The following is a 26921-nucleotide window of genomic DNA, read 5'->3' as shown; positions in this document are numbered from 1 at the left end:
TTATTTATTTATTCAAGAGAGACACACACACACAGAGAAAGAGAGAGAGAGAGAGAGAGAGAGAGAGAGAGAGGCAGAGACAAAGGCAGAGGGGGAAGCAGGCTCTATGCAGGGAGCCCAACAAGGGACTTGATCCTGGGTCTCCAGGATCATGCCCTGGACTGAAAGCGGTGCTAAACTGTTGAGCCGCTGGGGCTGCCCATATCTCTTATATTTTGTGATCCATAAAACATACAGTGTATTGTTGTGTTGTACTGTGAAGTTCCAGTAATAATAAACGGGACCACCATGATTGCACATGTAGATCTCCTATCTTCCTTCTTCTCTCTTGATAAGGGGCAAAGAGGAATGCTGAGATTTGCAGCCTTCAGAGCAAAATGAACTGACTTCTATAGCACATAGGTAATAGAGTCTTGGACAAAATTACTAAAAAGGAAAAATTTGTCATCCTCTCCTTGCCTCTATCAGAAGAGGAAGCATTTTCTTCAAGGTTGAGCCCTCCTCCTTGGCTTTTCATACTATTTCTTCACCCTACACTCCAAAGTCTCTAAAGTCATTTTCATTCTTTCTTACATCTTCTCTCTCTCTTTATTGACTTTTCTTTTATCTACAAATAACGTCTAGGTTTCCTCAACCATAAAATAAGTTTTCTTTCAATTTTACCTCTTAAACATATTGCCAAAGTGCTCTAGAATTGGTATTTGGTAGAACCTGCTCCCTCTCCATTAGGAGGTAGTAATAATTGTACCCATCAAACAGTTGTGAATATTACTGTAGCTAAAGTACATAAAGAACTTAGCATAGCCTTTGGCACATACGAAAGGCTTACACTGATGATGGCTTTTGGCTTTTGCTTTATATCATTGGTTTAGTGGTAATATTGTTTTTCCCAGGGTATATTATACTAGCTGCCTCTTGTTTTGCAGCCTATTTCCTTTTTTTAAAAAAATAGACTTTTATTTCATTTTAAAAGTAGGCTCCACACTGGGTGTGGGGCTTGAACTCACAACCCTGAGAACAAGAGTCAGATGCTTAGCCAACTGAGCCACCCAGGCACCCCTATAACCTATTTCTTAAATCTTCCTCAATCTGCTCAGTGATCATGGACAAAATCTGCATTCCTCTTACTTTCTTGTCAATACTAAATGTCTTAGCTTTTCTTTGAAACATCCTACTGGCATAATAATGCAAATTTTTTTTGAAGAGAGAAACTTTCTCCATTCTCTACTTCAGGTATCATGTCACAATCCTGTTTAGTAACTCTTTGTTCGTTATTCCCTGAACTCTTCTGCACCCTATGCTTATTTATTTCTGAAGGTGATTGGCTCTTTCATCTTCTATATTCTCTGCTCCCCAGTGACCTTAAGGTTTTACCATAGGTGTTCTCTGAATTCTCTTCCAGGCTGAAATATCTGCATCTCTCACCACCATGGCATTCTGTCACCACCTCCCAAAACTTTTGTCACCTTTCAAGAACTTTCCCAAATCTTATGTTCTCCTTGAAGCCTTCCCAAATATCTGCAGGTAGAGAGACTTCTTCTTCCAAGGAGTCCCAGATCCTGCTCTTGTGCCATACTTGATATATATTTATGAACATAGATTTTTTCCCCCTTTGGTGTTGGTGTTGGTCTTTGGGACACAGCTTTATTTATTTTATTAGAATAATATATACCAACCAAAATATTTTTGAATGAATGAATAAATGAATGAATGAAGCTATTATTCTTAGAGATATCAATATTTCAGAGGAAGAATAGAGAAATGGATAGAATATACTCTATCCTATCAGATATGGGTTCTGAAAGGCTGATCTCCCACTAATCATGCTTCTGCGACATCTTTAGATTGGAGAATTTGATATTTGCAATAAAGTCAACCATAAAGTTAGAAATGAATACAATCAAAATTATCTTTCATAAAGCATCTCATAAAGAATAATATGTGAAGATTTGATCTCTAATTGCTTTTTCTCTATGTTGAAACTTCTTTTCAGTTTAGCACCAGATTCCACAGGGGGTGTTGCAGTACTACCATGCACTCATTGGAGTGAGATGCGTAGAGTAAGATATGGGTGTGGGGCCTGAGACCAACAAGGAAACAGTACTCTAGTGCAATCATGCAATCACTTTTGGGCAGTGGTTTCCTAGGTGTGGTTCATGGGCTCCTGGAGGGTCTTCAAGACTACTTCAAAGGGTCCTCATTCAAAATTATTTTTATAATGGTACTGAGACATTATTTGCCTTTTCTACTCATTCTCTTGTGACTGTACAGTGTTTTCCCCAGGTTACATGAATTCACAGTATCTACAAAAGCTATTAAGGTACTATTTCCTTTCCCAATTATGTGGCAGTGTGAGGCCAGTTTTCTTAATATACTTTAAGCCAAACCACTTATTGCAACAGATTGAGCATAGAAGCAAATATGAGAATCTAGTTGTCTTTTTTAAAAGATTTTATTCATTTATTCATAGACACACACACACACACACACACACACACACAGAGAGAGAGAGAGAGAGGCAGAGAGAGGCAGAGACACAGGCAGAGGGAGAAGCAGGCTCCATGCAGGGGGCCCGACCTGGGATTCGATACCCGATCTTCGGGATCACGCCCTGGACTGAAGGTGGCGCTAAAATCACTAAGCCCCCTGGGCTGCCTGAGAATCTAGTTGTCTTAAGCCAGACATTAAAGATATTTTTAAAAATATAAGACAACTCTTTTCTCTTTAAAATCTTTATGAAACTAAAAAAAAAAACTTTATGAAACTTAAAAAACTTCTTTTCATAAGAAAATATTTATGTTAACATAAATAGGTAAGTAGATTTATTACTGTTATATAAAATGAACTAATGAGTAAATATCTTAAAAAGTCCCGATTCTAAATTTTGATACATAAGTATTGGTAGACATATTCATATAAATTAAAGCTTTTTGGAGGTCCTTGGTAATTTCTATGAATATGAAGGGGTCTTAAGCCCCAAAAGTTAGAGAACTGCTGTTCGTGGGCATTGGGTACTCCTGAAAGAATGGCATTGAAGTTGCTCACACTTAATATTTTTTTCTTTTTTCTCACCTTTCTTCTTCTAGCTCTTATTCTTTTAGCAAAAATTTAAAATTTTTCCAAGTTAAATATGTAGTATGTATCTCTACTGAATTTCAAGAAGTAAAATCCTTTGCAATATTCTTTCTGCTGTGCTGCACATACATAAACCTTACCATGGGTGATCTAAAACTGCCTTTAACCTGTAATTCCAAATAAAATGTCATAGTCCCAGAGTATGGTGAGTTTCCTAGAAGTCAACTATTTAAGAGGATAGCTTCACTAATAAGGACACTTGTGGTAAGAGAATATAGTTTCACCATAAGAAAAGGCTTGTTAGACTATGTAGTTCATTTGGATGAAGTCCTAGTAAAGTTTTGGATAATTTAACAAGATATTTGGAGCATAAATAAAGACCATCTGTATACATGGATAATAAATTCATGAATATTTTGGAGAAGACTAATTGTGTTACAGAATTTATTTTCCTTTTGTGCCTGTGTTCTTGGTCTCACCCCTTCCAAGAATGAAGAGGTAGACCAGATGAAGAGTGGTGGGCAGAAAAGCAAAGTTTATTGAGTGATAGGTACAGAGCTTCTGGAGAGGGAGGGGATCCAAGAGGGTCGGCACCCTAGTTTCTATGTCTAGGAGTTTTTATGGGCTTTTTGGTAGGCTGTTTTGATCTGTTTAACCTGTCACTCAATCAGGTTTGTGTAGTCTATCACATGGGAAAGAGTGGAGGGCTGCTTCCAGAGTGGTGTAAAAATCCTTTTAAGGGTGGTTTCCTCTTAGGGTTCAGCCCCTTATCCCTGCCTTTCTTCCAATTATCCTTCATTAAAGATGCATCCCATTTGAAAACTTTAACAGATTAGAGTAGTTATATAACAAATAGGCCCAGCATTCAGTTAAATTCTGTAGGTTACTACCCAGGGACAGTTGTAAAGAATACTCATAAAGGAACTTCCTATTTCTTTTTCCCTTCTTATTAAAATGATTTAATATAATCTGCGATTATAAATGTTTTATTTGCATGTTTTATTCCCCAGGGGACTGGATAAAGCTGAAGCCTGTGTGATGGCAGAGGAAAGGATGTCTCCTCACTGCTATTTGAAATTGTGTTAGTACTGACATAATGAGGACTTTCACCAGTGTGGGAAGGGAAGCGAAGGGACAGGCCAAGACATCAGTTTAGTTTGAACCTTTATGATATGCTCGACTTGGCTGGTCACTGTTGAGTTCTTCCAAGTCCCTATTAGGCTCTGTGAAGAATTCATAAATGTTTTACTCATGTACTTATGAGTTTATATAATGTAGACCTTCATTCTGAAGTTCTAAATGCCTTGGCTCAACGAGGCATTTAGAAATGTTAGCAAAATTCCTCACTTAAACAGGTGAACTGGCATTTTAGGAGATTTTGAGTTATTTAGTTGACATTCCATTTTTAATGATGTTACAAAAAAAAATCATTACCAGCAAAAATAGCGTTCACTTTTTTCTACCTCAAAGGAAGAAATCATTTAAGATTATTTTTTTTTTCTGAAGTATGCCTAAATTTTGCCTGCTGGAAAGATTATTTACTGGAAATGAGATTCACTTGGGGCAGTGTGGGTGAACCAGATCCTTGAGTTTTGGTTATTTTAGGTTTCAACACCCTTTGCCTGAGACTGTTAATCTTGGATCAGGTGAGTCCTATGCAGTACCCTGTAGAATGTGTACAGAACCCCACAGAAGACCCTGAGCTGACCCTTCCAGGTGGATGGGCTTGCTTTGCACTGAAGCTGTTTCCCTAAGTCAACAGATTGTGCCGTCAAAGTCTATTCTCCTGTGACTCAGTTTGAAGAGGTCCTTGCTCCAGAGGAGAGGCCATGTAGAGGAAATATCAAATGTCCATCTGGAGTCTGAAAATATCACTTCTCTTGTTGGTCCCTTCTGGTGCCTCCCTGAATATTGTAGATTCCAAGATTACATGAGCTAGCACTGTATCTTAATGTAGGTTAGGTTGATTTTAAGAGAAAATGAATTGAGTTAAGTACAATGATGCATTGTTCATGCTATGATATGTATAAGATAGTGTGGGGAACATAAAAGGGAATAAGTCCGTTTCACTTGGAAAAGCATTTCTTAGACATTAGATTTTTTTTTAATTACAAAAGAGTTTTTAAAAAGACAACAAATGGCCTGTAATCTGTGTTCCCTTTCACCCCCAATCACACAGCCCTCTGGATGTTTAAAAAAAAGAAAATTCATGCACACATGTAGAATTCTTTTTTTTTTTTTTTTTTTTTTTTAATTAAGGAATACCTCTATTACTATGCCTTCTCAGAGATTCCCCAGAGAGAGAAGCTGTTCTCTGGAAGACCTAAGAAGCCCCAATATAGCCTCACTTTCAGTGAGGGGAAGGGTTAATTCACATATAGCTTTGTTGGAGGATTTGTTTTTGGACATTTCTGTGCTAGTGGCCATCATCACTTCAGGCCTGAGATTTTAAGTAAAATCTGCTTATATTTTAGGATGAGGTACATATTGAGCCTGAGACCAAATATATATATATGTTGTATATATTAAAAATATATGTTTATATTTTTTATATTATATAAAAAACACCCAGCTTTCTAGCTGCCGTGATGGCTGCAGAAATGGCATAATCTCCACTGTCAACCACTACCCATGAGAGTTGGCTGCTCCAAGTGGCAGAAGCCAGCACATCAGGCATTTGTCCTCAGTAGATTTGGACCATTGAATTAAAATCAACAAACTTTTGGTTTCTAATCATTCTCTGTTGTCCTGAACACTGGGGCCTCTTCCATGTATGTTTCCGAGTATATTGAAAAGGCTACCATTATGAGGTAGAGGGGAAAAAAGTAACATTAGAAGTTGGGACTTGTTTAAAACTCTTGGAATTTAAGCCTGCGTTTCTTTTCCTGTAGTTTTGAGATAAGATACTTGAGTTACAGGAGCAGAGTTTTTATGTTCTTGTTATGGCACTGGTTTCCTGTTTACACCTTTGAAGGGAAAATTGTATTCGTGGATTCCTGAAGTTCTAATTTAGGTGTGTTCATTTTGTTGTTCTTTCAGTCATTATTGGGTTGGGCCCTGGGGCAACAGAAACGACTGGCATGGGGCCTATGGGTGCTCAAGTCTAGTGGGGAAAGTGGACCTGGAGAATCATTCATTTTTAGTGTGAGAGGTTCCAGGGAGAAGATTTGGAGGTCAAGAAGTATTTTTCTCTGAAAAAAAAAAAAAAAAATCAAAGTTAAGTTCCCTGGCCACCCACCAAAAGCTAATTTTTTCTTTTTGATATACCAATAGCTAAGCTTTATAGAACCTTTAATAAGTCCCAGGGAGAATTCTAAGCCTTTAATTTATCTATTCCTTTCAACAGGCTATTATTACTATTATCTCTATTTTTAATATATGAGCAAACAGGCATGAAGAAATTAATTTGCTCAGGTAGTCCTACCAGTCAGACATCTAGTCTTGTAAAGAAATGAATGGCAGCACAGCCTGCTTAATTTGTGGATTGAGGCTCCTGTCTTAGGGACCCTTTCTGGAGCTCTTTTGAATAGTTGATTGGTGCACATGGAAGTGTAATGATATCATTTCATTATCTGTTTGCTTCTTTTTATTCCAAGTTCCAGCAGAGGAAAAAAACCTTGCCTTGCCTGTCATAGAATTCCCAGCATGTAGCAAGGAGACCTATAAAATATATTGGTTGAGTGAATTCAGAATGAAGAGCCCTTTGAGACCATACCAATTCCCTTTGGCACTTTTCTCAGCGCTTTGCAAAAATTAGGTACTTAATAAATGTTTGCAGAGTGAGTAAATGAAATTGTTGGTTTTTGAAGAAGGGACAGGGCTTACTGATTCTAAAAGATTATGTCATTTCTTGTAATAAGTAGATTTTGAGTTCACTTTGTTTAGTTCATTCCAAGTTCTGTGACTCTGAACTTTTCAAGTTTGTATGTTTTTAGTGATTTACCAATTTAGCAAATGTCTTAAAAAGCTACTGACTATGCAAAAGGGATGAGAGGTAGAATGATTATAAGATGATCTGAGCTTGATTTGGGAAGTTTTCTTGTTAGATATGTTCAAAATGCACAGGAACCCATCAGTCAATGCCACCTCTGCCCCCAAGCTTCCTTTTTGCTTAACAACATCTGGATTCTGGTCATATGCGGTTCTATTCAGTAGTCAACACTTACATTTAGGGTTGGTGAATATTGAACAAAATCTATGAGTTTAACATTAAAGTATCCAGAGAGGATTCCATAAATGCCTCGTTTTTAATTGTGGGAGAAGAAAACTTTTCCTCTGCTCTCTTAGGTTTGATGGCTGGGTCTGTGAAATAAACTAACAGAAGAAAGGATATAAATATTCATTTTTTAATATTATGGTCATGGCAGTATCACAGGAAAACAAATGTAAATATCCCCAAAGTGGTGATATTCGGGAATTTACATACTGTCTTATTAGGGGGAATGTCGGGGGACATAGCCAGCAATTTAGAAGAGAGCAAATGATTTTTAGAAAAGATGAATGGTCTCTTAGAAGAAAAGATGGGAGATATGATAGTTTGTGACAAGGTTTGTCTGGGTGTGGTGTTGACTTCTACTCCCTTCTCTTGAGATAAGAGTCAATCCTTTCCGGTTAATGAAATTCCCAGGGATTTATGACAATTGAATTCCTTTTGGAAGATCTGTCTTTAGACAGATAAAGAGAGTTCAGAGAAAGCCTCTCACTGCATTTGCTGTTTTTCAAGTGCCTACGGCTCAAAATAACCTATACACCAAAGCCGCATGTTTTAGGGTGGCACGTCCTGAACATCTGGGACCAGCAGACAGCCTGATAATGAGGCTGCACAGCTGGATTTGTAATCCATTGTCTGGTGCAGTGCATTTCCTGCAACTCTAGGATGAGAATAGGTGTCAGAGTGAGATGGGGACTGCACTAACATGGGGTTTGCAAAAGTCCCCTTATAGATTCCTGTTCACCACCCTTTGGTCACTGCTGTAACATGTTTGTTTATCAAGTTATATCTGTACTTATATTTTCATACCATACAGAGCTAAAATGTTTTCATATTAGGAGAAGCCCAAACCCATCAGTTGGTTGGGGCCTGTTGTAGATCCAGTGTCCTCTGCTTCAGGATTTACTACAGCTTATGGAAGAGCTTGGCTGTGACTTGAGTTTTGTACAGTGGGAGAGGATTTATTAAGAGGATGAGCAAGTACCAATGTCCCACCTGGGTTCAGGCATGGCTGTAGGTTGTGCAAATCGAAGCAGCACAACCCATCGTAAGCCATGCTTACAGAATGTGTATCAGATTGTCTTAATAAGGAGGTAAACTGGGGCAAGCCCTAATGACCAGAGATTGAATTTATTCCAGAGTAACAAAAGAATTGCAATTCAGGAAAACACTGTAGCAAGCTACAACGTGAGTCAATTGAAGGCCCGGGGTGGCTTATAATTACGGGCAAGGTGTGCAAAGAGGGGAAAGTACAGCTGTGAATTCATTGGCTTGAGGATGGGGAAAGATTCTTGGCAGATATTCATTGATCAAGAGATAAGTCTCAGTCTTCTGTAGGAAATCAGTGTTTCAGTTTTTAAGTTCTGTTCCTCTGAGGGTACATGTGTAAGATTCTACTTTTCATATCCTCCGGGTCCATTTTAGATTAAAATCCTTTCACAGAATCTTGCTGAGGTTCTAGCTTCCATGAAATCTTAGCCTACGTGGTACTTTATGAGGTAGAATTTTGAACTTTGAGAGCTTGAAATTCACTCAGTAGGACTATGGTAAAGATTTTAAGGTGACTTTTAGCAGAATTAAGGGAATGCTTTAGTTATGACATTACTTCCTTCCTAGAGTTTCATACATTTATGGACATTTTGCTGAAAATAAGATTATGGATCTATTAATTTTGTGAATATTTTTGTGTTCACATTTGGCTTATTTGTGTCTATGTTGTCTGTGATAGAAGTCAATAAATGCTAAGCTTATTTGGGGCTCGTCTTGGCATTTTAATTCATCTCCATGATATTTAAATATGTTTTGCCTACCTGAACTACTGTGGTTACGTTGCTTTCTCACTTAATTATAATATAAAAATAACGACACTTTTTCTTCAGTCCCAGAAATCCTGGATTGAAGGAGTGTTCAACAAGAGAGAATGTAACAAAATCATACCTAGCTCAAAAGACCCTCACAGGTACAATTTTTAATTATATTTTTCATTTTGAGAACTGTTTATAGAAACTTAGAGGTGATTTGTCTAGAGGATTTAATAATATCTGTAATATTAGCATTTATTTACTTTTATTTTTATTTAAGATCTTTTTATTTGAGAGAGAGAGAGATCATGAGCAGGGGGAAGGGGCAGAGGGAGAGAGAGAGAGAGAGAGAAAAGCAGATTCTTCTGCTGAGCAGGGAGCCCATTGGACCCAGGGCTCCATCCCAGGAATCTGAGATCATGACCTGAGCCAAGGGCAGATACCCAACCAACTGAGACACCCAGGCCCCCTAGCACTTATTTATTTTTAATATTTGTTTCTTTGTCTTTATAAAAATAATACGATTATTGTAGACAACCTGCTAAGATCAAGAATCTTGTCAGTTTCGTACCTTACTCTAACCCTGGTGCCTTGGACAGTGACTGCTGCATAGTGGGCTCCTGAAAAACATCTGTTGAATGATCTAATGAGGTATAAAGAAGAAAAAATTTATCATAATGACATCACCCTGATGGAGCCACTGTTATTAGTGTGGTAGATTTCATTTCTTTAATGCTCCTGTTTCTCTTAGTGGGAGAACAGAAATTAGGGAGTATTATGCTAAGTAAAATAAGTCAGAGAAAGACAAATACCATATGATTTCACTCATATGTCAAATTTAAGAAACAAAACAAATGAGCAAAGGAAAAAAAAAATGAGAGCGAGACAAACCAAGAAACAGATTCTTAACTATAGAGAACACACAGGTGGTTACCAGAGCGGAGGTGGGCAGGGGATGGGTGACACAGGTAAAGGGGATTAAGAGTACTCTTGTCATGATGAGCACTGAGCACTGTACAGAATTGTTGAATCATTATATTGTACACCTGAAGCTAATATGATGTTGTATGTTAACTATACTGGGATTAAAATTTAAAAACTTAATTAAAAAAGAAATTGGAGAAATATCTAGTGCTGCATCCATTCTACCACTCCATTCTCTGCAACTTCTGAACATCGCATATTCAAAATATTGTGGATTGTTCCTTACTGCCAACTCAAGCGTTTAGGGAAAACAGTGACAATAGAGACAATTTGGGATATTTCAGGACACTGTGCTCAGATTATATGGACAGTCCATGTTTTCCCCAAAGGCTTTTTGCTTGAGCAGGTAATGGACAGCAGAATGGAATGATCTGAGTTTGACTGCTCTCAGTTGCTGAGAACCCTTTGGAAGTTCTACTCTTGGAACAAAGTTCAAAACAGCAGCCAGTGAAAGATAGGAGAATAAAAGGCTATGGAAAATTCCCCAGGGTAATTGGGTTCATGAAATTAAGATTGGGTGGCATTGCCCTTGGAGAGTAGAAATTAAAAGGAAAGGAAAAATAGAAGAGCAGTATTTTAATTAGTAGGACTGCTCTATTTTTAGATTTTTTTTTTTTTTTTTTTTTTTTTAGCATTTGGTCTTATATTGATTTAAAGTTTAGAAATCACAGTTGTAAGCTGATGAAGGGTAGCATGGTGAGGCCACTGAAATTCTTGTTCTTTGGGGATGACTAAAACAATGTTCCTTGCCTTTGTTAAATATTTACTAGCCCCACCCTCAGTGAATTACCTGGGGTTTGTAAGCCCCATGATTGGAAGTTCTCATTTTACCCATTTATAATATGTTTACAGAATGGCAAGATAAACTTGTTTTTTCCCTTCATCTTTTATGATCTCTTTTAATGTGATGGTGGTTACAATGGCTGGCTGAGCTCAGGCAGCTCCTTCTGCTTCTGTAAATGGAAAGTCATCTTTATAAATCATCTTGAACCTGATGAAATCTGATAACCTATAGGCCATTAGCCCACAGACTCAAGAAGAATATCAATGATTATAATTCCATGTTACAGAGTGGTCCAAGATCTACTTATTTCATGGAAAAAAGCAGTCTCTAGTTCTATGGGATTGTGAAAAAAAATGAATGGATGATTATGGATCTTCCTATGCCAGCCTTTTTCTGAGATCTCAGTAAGAATCTCAAAATTGTAGCTTTTATGAACTTTTCTTCCTGATGGTGGACAAAAAAAGGTGGTAGTTCATGTTGAACTAGATAAATTTAGATAAAGTTGATCCTTTGCTGATAATTTTTGTAGTTCCTAATAAGAAACTAATTGGATAGACTTGATTACAATATCTTTTTCCTTATTTTGAATTTGTTGTTGAAATGAAGCTTCTGAGAAAAGACAATCCCAAAGGGCTAGGACCGGAAGAAGTGAAAGGCCCAAGTATTTGTTTCTGAACCCTAATTCTGTGAATACTGTCTTTTCTTTAATTGTTTTAACTAGTATTCTCTTCTAGTTAAAACTTCTTTATACCTAAAATATGATCTTTGATGATCACAATGATCCCCCAACTTCAGAAGTTTCTTTTGAATCATAAAAAGAAAGATTAATAAGGATAATACTTATAATCATACCAACTGTCTTTTGATTTGATGGTGTTTTATGGTTTTAAAATGATTTGTATATAAACACATAAATATACAATAGTTATTAACAATTATATATAAATTATATAAAATTCATATATAATGCATAAATAATATATCATTATATACCCATATTTATATAATTATGTGTTTATATATTATATATTTATAAATATATAAATGTTTTTTCTTTATTCTCAGAATTCTAAGATTCTGTTATCTTCATAGTATAATGACATAGTATAATGACAATGATAGTCACCATTATTATATATACTGCAATGTACCACTGTAAGACACATTACACACATCATCTCAGGTAATCCTTTTAATAGCCCTTTAGGCCAGATATTACTTTCAGATGTGAAAACCAGCGCTTAGAGGAATTGTTAAATCAATGAGATTTCAATCCAGGTATTTAGGTTCCAAATTCAGCATTCTGTTAATTAGGTCATGGTTGCTGCAGTGTAATTATATTTGGGAAATGACATATTGGAGGAATATTTGGGGAATGATCTATGAGTACTCAGCAAACCCTGATTTTTAGACCAGGGAAAATAATAGATATTTATGGTATAAACATTAAATATGCTTTCAATATATCACTTACCTAACAGAGGTTTTGTGTTTTTAATTTAGATGTACTACAGGATGCCAGGTCTGCCATAATTTAATCAGGTAAGACAGACAAGTAAAATTTCTTTTAATATTTAGACACTCTGATTAAAATTTTTTGGGACAGTTTTCTCACATCTTGAATGGATTCAATGTAGGGACTTTATTGGTGCATCCTATTTACCTTTCCAAAGGAAGTTTTAAAAAAGAAATGTGGGGTTTTTTTTTTTTTTTTTGAAGGAGAACAATTATTTGAATGCAGTAGATAGATTACTTGATTTACTGAGACATGTAAGTGGCAAGGGCCTTTAGCAAGAACTTCTACCAGTTGAAATACTTGTATAGCATTACATGTTCATTTGACCTTGTTATATTTTATTTGTTTTTTTTATTATTTTTTATTTTTTTTATTTTTTTGAGAGAGAGAGAGAGAGCAAGAGAGTGAGACTAGGAGAGGGTGGCAGGCAGTGGGGCAGAGGGAGAGGGAGAGAGAATTTTAAGCAGGCTCCATGCTCATTGTGGAGCCCAACATGGGGCTCAATCTCACAACCCTGAGTCATGACCTGACTGAAATCATGAGCTGAACATTTAAGCCACCCAGGTGCCCTTATATTTTAATTGGATAATTAAGATGTTTTGTTCACATACAGCATTGTATTTGATCTATGATTTGAGAGTGATATGTGTTAATGTCAAGCTCTAATTCTGATAGCAGTTTTGATGTGTATATGTGTGTTTCCCCAATACTTCCAGGTAATTAACTAAATCTCTGGGTATATAGTAGCAGATGCTGTAGGTTAAGAGCTCAGTCCTACAAGACTACCTTTCCTTCCTGCACTTTGGGTGCCAACCACAAGTCCACGTTGTCCCCTGTGCTCACTGTTGTCCCACGTTGTCCCCTGGCTCAACTGCTGAGCCACCCAGGCGTCCCTGGACATGGAAATTAAAAAAAAAAAAAATTGGGGGGGGGTAATTGGTTTATTCTATGGGATCATTGTGCCATAACTTAATGAAATGACCTGGTAGAAACTGGAATAAAACTATGTTAACTCAGATCAAATGGATTAGCTAGAAAAATACTTAAAGCAAAGTGGGTTCAGACTGAAGAACAGTCATGTGGAAGGTTAGTTATTTATCTCATCAAGTATGAATTATGGTTGCCTCCATTCATGTTCTGTTTAGAAAAAGCCACAGTGAAATGCATCATTCAGTTTATGAATAAATGTTTTTCCATTTTGAAGACTAACCCTCATTCTGAAAGATGACTAAGTGATACATTTCTCTAACAGATTCCTATTATGTATATTGTGTACATTTGAGATTATTTCGCTACTCTTTGGTTCAAGAGCCCCTCTAGTGATACCTGAGCCTGGGTGACTCTGAGGTTGAGCATCTGCTTTTGGCTTAGGGAGTGATCCCGTGGTCCTGGGATCGAGTCTCACATCAGGCTCCCCGCGAGGAGCCTGCTTCTCCCTCTGCCTATGTCTCTGCCTCTTTCTGTGTCTTTCATGAATAAATAAATAAAATTTTTTTTAAAGCCCTCTATATAGAATTCTAAAATGGTCCTCTGACTTCTTGTCATCCCGTTTCCTTGCTTAGCTGAACCTCATAACCTCTATGTGTTCTTATGTTGCTTTTCACATATACACACACAAAAACCCTGAATCACTTATAAAACTGAATTTCCTCTTTGTATATAATAGGTATATGATCTAATGTATTTGATGCAAATAATTTCCTTGGTCTGCAGATGTGTAGTTTTTCATTGCTACAAGTTTTAAACTTCCATATGCTCAAATTTTAATTTTTCCTTCTGATTTTTTTCTAATTCACGAAACATGAGTTTATTGTCCTTTCACCAATATGATTATTACTATATTTTGTTAGTTTTTATATAGTTCTGGCTTCAAAAAGATTTAACCTTTTAATTGCTTATTTTGTTACATAGTGGAAATAATGTCTATATCTGAAATAGTTTTTAAAACTTTTAATTATTTGCAAGAATATTTATTGAATTTTCCTTCTTTTGTAATTATATCACATATATTAATTTATTATTTATTTATATTTATAATCAAGCCTCATTTATGACTCTTATGTTAATTCTGTTTGCATATAGCTCTGAAGTTGAATCTTTTTTGCATTGATGAATATTCTTTCCTTTTGATGTGCATATTATGTTTTATATGAAGACATTTTCTGACTCTCCTTAAGTGTTTATTGCATGTTAGAGATTTTTAATTTTTTCTTAACAGCTTTGTTGAGATATAACTGACCAAAAAACCACACATGTTTAAAATGTACAATTTGATTTTTTTACCATCTTAACCATTTTAAGTGTATCATTCAGTAATATTAGACATATTTCCGTTGTGGTGCAGCACATCTTCAGAACTTTTTCATCTTGCAAAAATAAAACTGTGACAATTAAACAATAACTCCCATTGGCTACTCCTCCCAGCCCTTAGCAACCACCCTTCTACCGTCTGTCTCCAAGGATTTAACTACTGTATATACCTCATATAATTATAATCATACAGCACTTGTTTCATGACTGGCTTATTTCATTTAGCATAATATCTTCAAGGTTTACCCATATTGTAGCATATCACAGGACTACTCCCTTTTTAAGGCTGAATAATATTCCATTATATGTATATGCCACATTTTGTTTATCCATTCATCTGTCAATGGACACTTGGCTACTGTGAATAACACTCTACTTTTAAATATTTATATTTAAATAATAGTGTTTTAAAAAATATTCCCTAAATGATTTTAACATGCAGCTAAGGGAGAGAACCACTTGAGGGTGTTTCTGAACTCAAATGATGGGGCACCTGGGTGCTCAGTCAGATGGGCGTGGGCCTTTGACATCGGGTCATGATCCTGGGGTCATGGGACCAAGCCCTACATTGAGCTTCTTGCTCTGCAGGGAGCCTGCTTCTCTCTCTCCCTGCCACAGTGCCTACTTGTGCACACTCTCTCTGTTAAATAAATAAATAAATAAATGCATAAATACATAAATACATAAATAAATTCTTTAAAAAATGATAAACTCAGAAGATAATCCTAGTCATATAAATCTAATATAAATCTTAATGTGAAGTTCTAAAAATTTGTTCATATATGTCATTTATATATTACCCTAAAAAATGTAGAAACATTACAGCTATTTTCTATTTTGACATTGTTAGTTTTCTATTCTGAAACTGGTTTTCATCCCATCTTTAAGGTGTCACTGTGGTCGATTGATTGGAGACCATCATGGGCTAGATTATTCCTGGACCATCTCAACTGCCAACGATAATGAAAATGAGCAATGGTCTGTTGAAAAGCACACGACGAAAAGCCCCACAGATACGTTTGGCACTATTAATTTTCAAGATGGAGAGCATACCCACCACTCCAAGGTTTGCTAATAGCTCACATTATTTTTGCTAGTTTTTTTTAATTTATTTTTTATTTTTGCTAGTTTTTAACAGAAGATAACCTCCAAATGTTTCTCCAAATTGTATCTCCAAGTGTAGATGATCAGATGACTGGAACCTGACCCTTCTCTTTCCTTTCTGTCTGAGAGACTTTGTATGTTTCGCAGGTGTGGTGTGGCCAGCTCTTAATTTGATGTCCTTTAGCAAGCTTATGCCTTCTCTATAGGAGAATGGCTTATTGCTCTTGAGACAGTTGCCAAAGGGCTGCCCTTTTCTTAAGGAATGGAGAAAAGTCACTGCCAAAGAGATGGTTTTAGCTGAAGCATGGCCATACCAATTATTAGTAACTTGTGGCTGTTCATGCCTGCTGTGTCCTTGTGAGATGAAATGCAGGAATTAGGTTTTCTAGGCCAATTTTTCTCCTGTCCCTAATATGATAATCTTTCATGTAATTTGCATAGTACAGACAGGTCATCTATCTTGCAGATGGTTTTTCTTGAGCTTGTTGATCACCTGCTGCTTTTTTAGAGGCAGATTTCCCTGGAGAAACTGCAGGGTGTGTCCATCTCAGGAAAGCCTCAAATCAGCTTTACCTTGGAGGATGACCATCAGTTGGATGGATTTGGAACAACAGTTCTTAATAATGTAGTCATAATCAAGTTTCATAATATAGTTTTACCATAATAATTCCAATTCTTAATCCTCTTGCATTTAGCTTTGTGCATAGATGTTTTCTTTAGATGGTGAGAAAATTGCCTTTATTCTTCTCTGTGATCCTTTTTGGAAGCTGACTCTTCTGGAACCCTGTATGTAATCTTCCCCTTTCGCTTTAGTCTTCTTCCTTTTGCTTTTATGTTTATTTGTAATCATCTTCATTTCCTCATTTTTTCATCCATTTGACAAATATTTATGAGGTGCTCATACTTTGCTGTCCCAAAGAGCATACATTCCATGTATTAACATTGCTTACAGTCTAGTGAGGGAAACAGGAAATAAATATACAGTTACTACAGGTGGGGGCAGGGGCAGAGAATGCTTTGGATGGACATACAGGGTTCTTCAAGAAAATGGAAAGGGGGATCCCTGGGTGGCGCAGCGGTTTGGCGCCTGCCTTTGGCCCAGGGCGCGATCCTGAAGACCCAAGATTGAATCCCACGTCGGGCTCCCGGTGCATGGAGCCTGCTTCTCCCTCTGCCTATGTCTCTGCCTCTCTCTCTCTCTCTCTGTGACTATCATATTAAATTAAAAAAAAAATTTAAAAAGAAAATGGAAAGGGTAACTCCTGTTTTTCTGGGGCAGTGTGTGTGTGTGTGTGTGTGTGTGTGTGTGTGTGAAGGAAGCCATCTGAAAGTAGGGACCCCTAAGCTGAGATCAGAAAGGTGAGTGAGGTGTTTGGTAAGAACACTTTGGGCTTGTGGGAAGGCCAAGGGAGAGTATGGTGCATATAGAACAGAAAATATGGTTCAACAGATCTCCTGATCACTAATAGGTTTTATACTTAGCGTTAGATTGCCATTACATCCTGAGTACCTGAGTGCATTTTACTTGGTTTCTCAGAAGAGAAGAAGCTATTCCTTTATATTTAAGCCCAGAATTGTTCTTCATGTTTACGGTGAGAGGAGCTGTGAGAGTTGGTTACTTATCTCCCTCTGCTTTCCCATACCCGGTTTTATCCCTCCCACCTCATTCTACAAAGGATTTGAGGAGAATTCAGGCCAGTTAAGAATCTGCCTGAGTTAGTTATAAAGGAGGGGGTGGGGGAAAGAAAGCCATTAACCTTTAGCACCATTTTGGGTTGGCCTTTGGAAGAAAAGACTAGTACTGATCATTTAGTTGATCAAGGTTGTTTATCTGAAATCTCAGAGTATCTGCTAGGAGTAGAAGGACTTCTAGATAAAAGAAAGAGGCACCCAGGAGAAAGAGGTGAACCGTTGAGCCACATCAGAGCTGCCTCCTGCCTTTGTTCACCATGCAGAGCAACACAGACCATTTCACAAAGGTCAACTTTTATTTTTTCCCCTCCTACCTAAATATGTAGGAAAGCCATGGCAACTCATTTCTTTCACTGACCAAGTGAATCCTGATCATCTTTAGGTTCTATTACCTACTGTGATGACTGTACCAACTCAATGTTCAGGAATTCTAACATTTTAGTAATTAAAGGGATTGTGTTTTAAGAATTTCAAAGATGAACAGACAATTGTTTTAAGTCACTATCACATTCTGGAAGATAAGGCAATAATTTTCTCTGCATATATCTGAAGAGCAGCGCCTGTGATTCTTTTTGGTTTTCTAATTCATGGTTTCTTATCCAGGGATCAGGTTCCCTTATCCAGGCAAAGCTGACTTAATCTTAGTGTTGTTTGGCTATGCTTGAGGCTGGCAAACTCATCTCAATATGATTTTAACAGTCTGAATGTGGCTGCATCTGTTGGAAAAAGAGAGCCAGCTATGATCTTAGGAAGAACACAAAATGATTCCAGTCTAACCTGCTGATTAGAATTTCTCTCTTCTTTTGGTTACACTGACTAACTAAAAATATGACTCTTGTGAAAAGTATTTGTTTTAGAAAAAGATGTTTTTGGTGGGATAATTGTATATAAAGGGACTGGTTAGAATGTAAAATTTACAGTAAAATAAATATACATGCTCCTGGATTATAATTCAATTTAAATTGTGGAAATACATGAAATAGTCAAGTAAATTAAGTCATAGGATGTATGAAAAACCCCATTTTACCTATTTCTAAAAGCCTTTTTTCTTTTAAATGGGTTTCCTGGAGTAGCGTTTTTTGCCAGTTTGAAGTATTCCTGCCTCATCTCAGACCTTCTAGAGAACATTGGTGGGCCAACCCTGAAAGCCAGAGGAAGCCTTCCTACCGTGACTTGTAATTCCCAGAAGGAACTTACAGGGGGTGTGGGATCCTTTCAAAGTAAATGTTTCCATTATACAAAGATGAACTTTTAAAGAAATCTCAGACACTTCCTTTTAAGTTTTGGCTATTTCAGCTGCCCTGCTGTGTGCTCATTGTTACTGGCATATAGTTTTTCCTATTTTATGTACATGTGTATATGCATATCTTCCAGTATATTAGGACTTCTTATGATACCAAGTTGGATCATCTGTTACATTTAATGTTGAAAGAGTGGAAGATGGAATTGCCAAAGCTGGTGATCTCTGTCCATGGGGGCATCCAGAACTTCAAGATGCCCTCCAAACTTAAAGAGATCTTCAGCCAAGGTTTGGTCAAAGCTGCAGAGACAACAGGAGCATGGATAATAACAGAAGGCATTAATACTGGTAAAGTGCACTCCCTGCTTCAGATTCTTTTGTTTTTTAAATTCCCTCTTCTAACTCAATCAGGCAGTATGGCACCTAATATCTGCTCTACAGTGCTCCCCGGAGACATGGTGGCATGAGAAAGATGAAAAGCGTAGTAACTAGAAAAAACCCCAGAAGAGTCATAGACTTTCCTGGAATGTGTTTTTATCATTGTTAAAACATGCTATTTTAATACAACTTTGAGTAAACTTCTGGCAAAGAAAATAGTCTTTTCATGAATTTTAGACTATGGTGAGGTTTGAAAGGACATGGAATCCATGCAAGTATGGACAGTGCAGGCTTGGGTGTGAGCTAAACTTGCTAGGGTCAAGTCAATAACAAAAATACAGCTGAGAAAATTTGAAGATATAATTGGCTTTATTAAGCAATTCATGAAGTAGGCAGCATTCCATATAGTAAGTAAAGAGAAGTTGTACAAAATGGAAGGCCTTTATGGGAAGGAGGGTGGGGCAAGGAAGTTATTAGCAAAAGAAAAGGGAGGATTGTTCCAGGCAAGGTCACCTTCCCTTAGGGGGAATGACAGGGGGTCTAATCATCTTCCTTTGTGGATGGGGAGAGCCTTGTGATAGATTATCTCTCCTTGGTGCTGATCAGAAAATTTCTAATTGAGTGATTAAGACTGCATTCTGGGGGAGGTTGGAACTGCAATTAGGTTAGGTTAGGTATTAAGCCCCAATTTGATAACTTTGCTTAAGTGATTCCATTTTGGGCTGTGGTTTCCCTTTTAAACAACACATGCTTTATTTCACTTACCCATTTTTTGTGAGTTTTTTTTTTTTTTTTAACATTTTAGGTTAGGACCAATTAAGGAACACATATAATAGTGTGACGACTATTGAAATACTTCATATAAACAAAAGAAATAAGAAATGAGACCTACCTGAAGCTTTCTTAAACAATAATCCGAGTCTGACCCCATTCAACCACAAATCCTTGGGGTCCGCATGCTCAGGATGGGACATCTGGACCATCAGCTTCACCTCATTACTCAATTCTTGTCTGTACAATGGATTAAATAAAATTAAAGTTTCTACTTAAAGTGTAAATACATGTAAACCCTTTAAAAAGCTACTGGTGCATTGTAAGAGTTTGGTCAGTGCTGGCTATTATTATTATTGTTGTTATTATTAATTCCAAAAGGGCAAATAGGAATGCATTAGTTTTGGAATGTTTATGTATATAAAGCTATTAAATTAATTTACTTCAATGAAGCAAGGGGCATATCCACAGGTTGTTTTGTTGGGGCAGTAGAGAAGGTTAGAGGAAAAACAAAATAGAGCATTCATGCTGGCCTTGAGGACTTTCTGGTCAGTCAAAAATAGGGGCAGAACTGAGGTTGTAAGCAAAAATTGTCCAAAGGGAGAGGAGAATTGTTCAGGTAAAGAGGTCAGAGATAGGAGAAAGAGGTGTTAAAAGAGTAGAGGAAGCAAAGATATCAGAAATTCATTTCACTGTGCCAGTAACTTTCCCTAAGAATGGCCCTTTACATATTTCTGCCCATTTGTCTCTTTCTAGCAGTCACGGTGTTTTGCATGATTTTTGTGTTAAAGTTTCATCTCTAAACTGATTGCTCATAGGCGTGTCCAAACACGTTGGGGATGCCCTGAAAGCCCATTCCTTCCAGTCCTTGAGAAAAATCTGGACAGTTGGAATCCCTCCTTGGGGTGTCATTGAGAACCAGAGAGATCTTATTGGAAAAGATGTAAGTAGACGACCTATTCACAACAAAAAGAAATGAATGTGTGTCCAATTGCCAATTCAGCACTATACCTGGGTATCTAAAAGACATCTTGAATGTAATATAACCCAAATCAACTTTTGTCTTCCCACTTGCCTTATCTTAGAAAATGATGATCCCATTCTTGCAGTTGTTCAAGCCAAAAACATTAGACTCATCCTGGAATGATCTCTGTCTCACACTGCAAACCTAATCCATCAGTAAATTATCTCAGCTTTACTTGAAATATAAAAATATATCCAGAATCTGACCTTTTTTTTTTTTTTTTTTTTTTTTTTTTTTTAAATTTTTTTTTATTTTTATTTATTTATGATAGTCACAGAGAGAGAGAGAGAGAGAGGCAGAGACACAGGCAGAGGGAGAAGCAGGCTCCATGCACCGGGAGCCCGATGTGGGACTCGATCCTGGGTCTCCAGGATCGCGCCCTGGGCCAAAGGCAAGCGCCAAACCACTGCGCCACCCAGGGATCCCCAGAATCTGACCTTTTGTCATTACCCCCACCGTTACTGAGCAGGTCCAAGACACCATTTTGTGTCACCTGGATGACTATAGAAATAGCCTTCCCATTTCTCACCCTTGTCACTTCTTCTAATCTAAGCTCAATACAGTAGCGAGAACGATTCTTCTAAAATATAAATCAGATCATGCTACTCTCCTATGAAAAACCCTTCAGTGGCTCCTGTCTTGCTCAGAGTAATAGTTCAATTTCTTGTAGCGGTGTGTTTGCGATAAAACAAGGAACATTCATAATTTGACCCTCCTCTTCCCTATCTTTTAGGACTCTGCTTTATTCATTCCTGTGTATCGATTCTTTCATCCTGTTTTTCTATAGAGAATGGACTTGTCTAAGACTGTTTATAAGAATAGTGTATATTTCTGATAAAAATCTCAGGTATTACAAAGGGTAGGAAGAGGAAAGATAACCACTATTAATATCTTGGCGTGTATCATTCCAGAATTCTAAGTATGTGTACATATGTATAGTAAAAAAGTTTGTATGAAAAAAAGTGGTAAAAGAAACCCACCAATGTGAATCTGTTTTTTTAGCTTAACTATTTAACAGTTACTTCTCTGTCATTAATATAGACATGTATATGGTTTACCTTAACTTTCATTTTGAAAAATTTCAAACATATTAAGGAGTAGACAGATTAAAATAGTGAAATCCTATGTACCCATCTCCTAGCTTCAACAGTTATGAGCTCAGAGTTAACTTTGTTTCATCTATCCCTTTATCCATTCCCTACCTCTTCACTCCAATATTTTGAAGCAAATTCCAGACATCAAATAATGTCACTAGTAAATATTTTAACCAATATTTCTAATTTAGCAGTTAATTCACCAGTACTTTGATATTTCTAAATACCAATGAGTAGATATTTCTGAAATATGTGGACAATTAAAAAATGCATAACCACATTGCCATTTTCATATTAACATTTCAAACTAACAATTTCTGAATTTCCTGTAAATTGGTAGTTTGATCTAAAAGTATGATCAAATGCAAGTTCTTTTGTGTGTGCAAGTTTATACCATAAGAGATGTGTCCTTCCCTTGTAACATATGATTGTTTTTCTTTTCATGATGTACTTGCCTAGATTCATGATCTCAACTGAGTTGCAAATGCTGATATTTAATTATAATATTCTTTCTTAAAGGGAAACATTTTCTCATCAACCATTTGGTTTACCTTGTGGTATAGTTGTATGGGAAAGGGCAGAGTAAATGCTTGATTCTTTCTCTTTATTTTCCAATTTTCAAAGCACTGATTTGTTATTTACCTCCAAGGTGAACAATGAGATTTTTTTTTTTTTTTTTTGGTTCCTGAATTGAACTGTATCAAACATACTTTATTTAGTATATTTCAATTAATTATTCTATTCTAGTTATTACTTTTAATTATGCCCAAATTGTCCCATTTTGGCCAGTGGAAATTTTTCAAGTTGTCTTGAGTCCTTTTAACACAATTCTAGTTGTTTTTCATTGCTTCTTTGTGTTTTGGTATGAAAAAAGATTTCCAGGCTAATAATGTATATTTTTTGCTCCTTGAGAAATGACTGATTTCTTTTAGTGGGAAATTGTATTCTGGGGACCAAGAGTGCATTCTGATTTTTCATGCCTGATAATGTTCTACTGAACTGTTATACTTTAATAATAATATAATTTAACCTTTCCTCTATTATTGTCCATTTTTACTTGCATAAAAACGATATTAATAGTGTGATAAGATGCTTAAGATGTATTAAATCTATCAATTATTTTCCTTTTTGGTTTCTGGTGTCAGTGTCACACTTAGGAATTAATAAAGATAACTTTTAGGGATACCTGGGTGGCTCAGTGGTTGAGCGTCTGCCTTCGACTCAGGTCATGATCCCAGATCCTGGGATCGAGTCCCACAACAGGCTCCCTGCATGAAGCCTGCTTCTCCCTCTGCCTGTCTCTGTGTCTCTCATGAATAAATAAATAAAATATTAAAAAAAGATAACTTTTAAAGACTAGTGTTGGTAAAGTTTATAGTACTTTTCCCATCATTATTTCTTTTAAGCCTCAGAAGTACCCTCTGCTGTAAGAATTATTATCCTCACTTATACATGAGGAAAGTAAGCCCGAGAAAGGAGACAAGAGTTACCCCGAGTTAAAATTAGGAAATAGAAGAGTCTGGACTTAAACTTGTACTCTCTGACTCCAAATACTGTGCTTTTGTCTCTAAAAACAAGTAAGAATTGGAGTAGCTTAAGGAAGAATCCACAAGTATCAATAAAGATCTGGATGTAAGTTTTATGGATGGATATCCATTCACTTGGTTGGCTGTTATTCTTCATTTCATTTGGAATACTTGAAAAAAAAAGTGATATCACAATATTGTTCTCGAATAGGTCTACTGAAAGGCATATTTTTGGGATAGTGATGTAGTCTGCATATCACTGCACCTCTTTGAATTGTTTTATAATGGTATGAGACAAGATAAGTACAGAAATTAAAAATAAATATTTAGAACCATTTTTAGCAATGTGACAGTGCTGTGATGTCTAAGCATATGGCCAGTGGGCTTATTGTGTTGAGCACAGTGTGTGTGAGAGTTATTGAACTTATGCCATGAGTCTTATGTAGTATGAGACCTCATCCTCATGTAGGATGAGAGAGACCTCATCCTCGTGTAGGATGAGCCAAATGTTGGTTACACATAGGACCACGTACTAATCCATCAAAAAATGTGATATTAAAAAAACCAAATTGATCCTTCATCACAGATAGCGTGACAAACACTGTTCTAGGTAGTACTTATTAATCTTGGCAGGAGCTCTGTGGTGCTGGACAGGCCTTATGGAGCATTTGAGCCCAGGGAAGGACCTTGAGTTCTGAGCTTCTCATCTTTACTGTCTTCCAGGTGGTATGCCTGTACCAGACTCTGGGCAACCCCCTTAGCAAGCTTACCACACTCAACAGCATGCATTCCCACTTCATCTTGTCCGATGATGGGACTGTGGGCAAGTATGGAAATGAGATGAAGCTCAGGAGGAATCTGGAAAAGTACCTCTCTCTGCAGAAAATACACAGCCGTGAGTACCAGAGGCTCAACCAATAGGGCCTCGCTGGGGGGCTGCTCTGGAAAAAGGCACTCCTTCGTTATCCATACAGAGTAGAGACATCCAAGTTGGTCCTTGCCTTAAATGAACAAATGTGAACCCACAGCCAGAAGAAAGCAGGATGTGAAGTGGTGTGGAATTGTGCGTGACAGGAGAGAGGAAGAAGTCTTAGAGGACATCATAGTCATCATAGAGGTTTTCTAGAACAGTGGAGACTTTAGCATAGCCCCCAGCTGTTTGTAGGGTAGGATGAGTGGAAGATGCTAGTGTGCTTGTGGGGAGTATTGATGCCAGAATGGGAATGACTGAAGAGCAGTAAGGAGGCTGGCCTGAGAAGAGTGGGGCATGAGTTTGATCAGCTAAGATGGCATTTCATGCCCCAGATAGGGAAAGGTTAAAACCAGACAGGGCTTTTAGAAATAGGGACCTTTGAAAGTTTCAGTGTTGTGTGCTGCTTCCAAGGGATGCTTTGAAATAGCCATTTTGGTAGTGTTAAAAAAAAAATTCAGCTGAGTATACGAAAAGATCTTACTGGTCTTATTTAGTGATTCATCAGTTGGGCAGCATCCCATCTGGCAGATGGAGAGGAGTTCCAAGGAGATAGACAGAATAGAAAACTTTTATGGGCAGAAGGAGGTGTGTCAGGGGAGTTATTCTGACAAGGAGTGGATTGTTTTGGGCAAGGTCACCTTCCGTTGGGGGAAGGTGGAGTGGGGGTGGGGGCAGATGACCTCAATAGTGCCAACCAGGTAATTCCAGACTGACTGGTTAAAGGTTACATTCCTGGGAGAGGTTGCAACTGCAATTAGGTAAGGTATTAAATCTTGGTTTGCTGTTGTGGAGCTTAGCACAAGTGACTCTATTTTGGGCTTGTTGTCTCTTTTTTTAACAGTGGTACCTATAGGAGGGAGAAGGGAGGGGAGGTGTGAAAAGGTAGGTGCTGCCTGAAGAAATGGTGACTTTTCATCCAAGACAGCAGAAAGTGGGCCTCTGCCTCTTTTCATGAGTTAAATCTTCCATAAAATGTTCCCACCCTGGGGGCAGAAGACCAGGGAGCCAAAGCCCCTTGAAAGGCTCAAGTCCTCTTCAACTTTTGACTTTTGGCCAGAAGTGCTGAATGTCCTTTGAGTTTTTTTCACCTTGATCTCCTGAGGCAGACTACTGTCTACTACTACTGTCGATGACCTTGGCCAAGGAAGTTAATATTTGTTGAACAGTTTTCTTAATATAAAAGGGAAGGAATTGCCTACCCTTTGTTTTGAGAATTGAGATAATGTATGCTTGCTCTGCCTAGGATAGTGTTGGGTACATAGTATGCCCTCAGTAAATATCTGTTTCTTTCTTTTATCTTCCTTTGATATAGGCTTAATTTCCTTGTTGGGAGGGTAGGTGTGGGAGGGACCCTTGGAATTGTTGCCAGTCACTTAGAGCTTAGTGTGAATGAAGGTTGGAGGCTTATTTATGTAAGAAAAGGAGAGAGAAGATCAGATATGTGGTCCTCTGTGGAGTAGGTGTGAGTGAGGATAAGGGAGACCCACAGAGGAGAGGAGAGGAAAAGAGAGACAAGGAGAGGACTGGTTAGGGACTGGCTCTGAAGAAGAGTCCCATGGGTGAGGGCTCCTTTAGAGGTCTGAACTATCGATTGCCTAAAATATCCTGTTGCCTCTGTTGACCTATGCTCACCACAAAAATTGCTCAGGGGTTTCGTACAGCATCAGAATGTGTGCCCCAGGAGAGCAAAATCTTATCTTTCTTATTGTAACCCTGCTGATTCTCCATTTGTGGATGCGTGGATACAACCTGAAGCTTGCATATAGCACCAAGTAACACTTCTACTTTCAAAGATCTTGAAACTGAGGATTTATTCGGAGAGTTTCGCTTTGTGTGTAAAAGAATGTAGAGTCCATTTCAGTGGATTGGTAACATTATTCTAACAAGAACCAGTATGAAGGAGCAAAAACAGTAAGGTACCTACACACACACACATACACACACATACACAGGGAAGGAAGAAAGGAAGGAAAAAGAAGGAGGAGAAGGACAAGGAAGAGAAGAAGAAAGGAAATAGAGGAAAGGAAAGGAGGACAAAAGAAAAAAGCCCCCAATGACCTCAAACTCTTACATATCAAAGCTGATCTTTGTGCCCACAATGCTCACTAGGGAGGTTTTCTACTTGTATTTGTACTGCTCAAAAAGGATTTATTTGGATGGAATGAAAATAGTTAAATGTTTTGTTGATTTCTTTCTTTCTTTTTTTTTTTTTTTTATTATTCAGCAGGACTTCTTGCTTGGAGTCCCTGGAAAACCCTTGATATTGGCCAAGAGTACTTAGAAAAAACCCCAAAAAATCAAAACCCCCTAAACCCTGATATCATAAAGTTGCTATAGGAATTCTGGGGTTTCAGCTGTTTGAAATGTGGCCAATGTCAGTTCCTAAGAATAGAAAGCATAGGATCAGATGCGTGCATTAATGCCATTGGTATCTCTTC

The 26921-nt window shown here is 37.4% G+C and overlaps 1 protein-coding gene across 2 annotated transcripts in view; it reads left to right on the top strand.

Moving 5' to 3' along the window:
• TRPM6 (transient receptor potential cation channel subfamily M member 6) overlaps positions 1–26921 on the top strand; it is a 151133-nt gene that overhangs the window by 37407 nt on the left and 86805 nt on the right. For both annotated transcript variants that reach the window (XM_072762631.1, XM_072762632.1), the window contains 6 exons: positions 9166–9245; positions 12359–12397; positions 15570–15747; positions 18852–19065; positions 20685–20809; positions 24234–24405. In XM_072762631.1, coding sequence (XP_072618732.1) covers positions 9166–9245; positions 12359–12397; positions 15570–15747; positions 18852–19065; positions 20685–20809; positions 24234–24405 — 808 coding nt within the window. The remainder of the gene's footprint in view (positions 1–9165; positions 9246–12358; positions 12398–15569; positions 15748–18851; positions 19066–20684; positions 20810–24233; positions 24406–26921) is intronic.

This window comes from Vulpes vulpes, chromosome 1 (genome assembly GCF_048418805.1).
Source record: "Vulpes vulpes isolate BD-2025 chromosome 1, VulVul3, whole genome shotgun sequence".
In the NCBI taxonomy this organism is placed as follows: Eukaryota; Metazoa; Chordata; class Mammalia; order Carnivora; family Canidae; genus Vulpes; species Vulpes vulpes.
The sequence above is the reverse complement of the archived record's forward strand: the minus strand, read 5'-3'. Positions and strand labels throughout refer to the sequence as shown.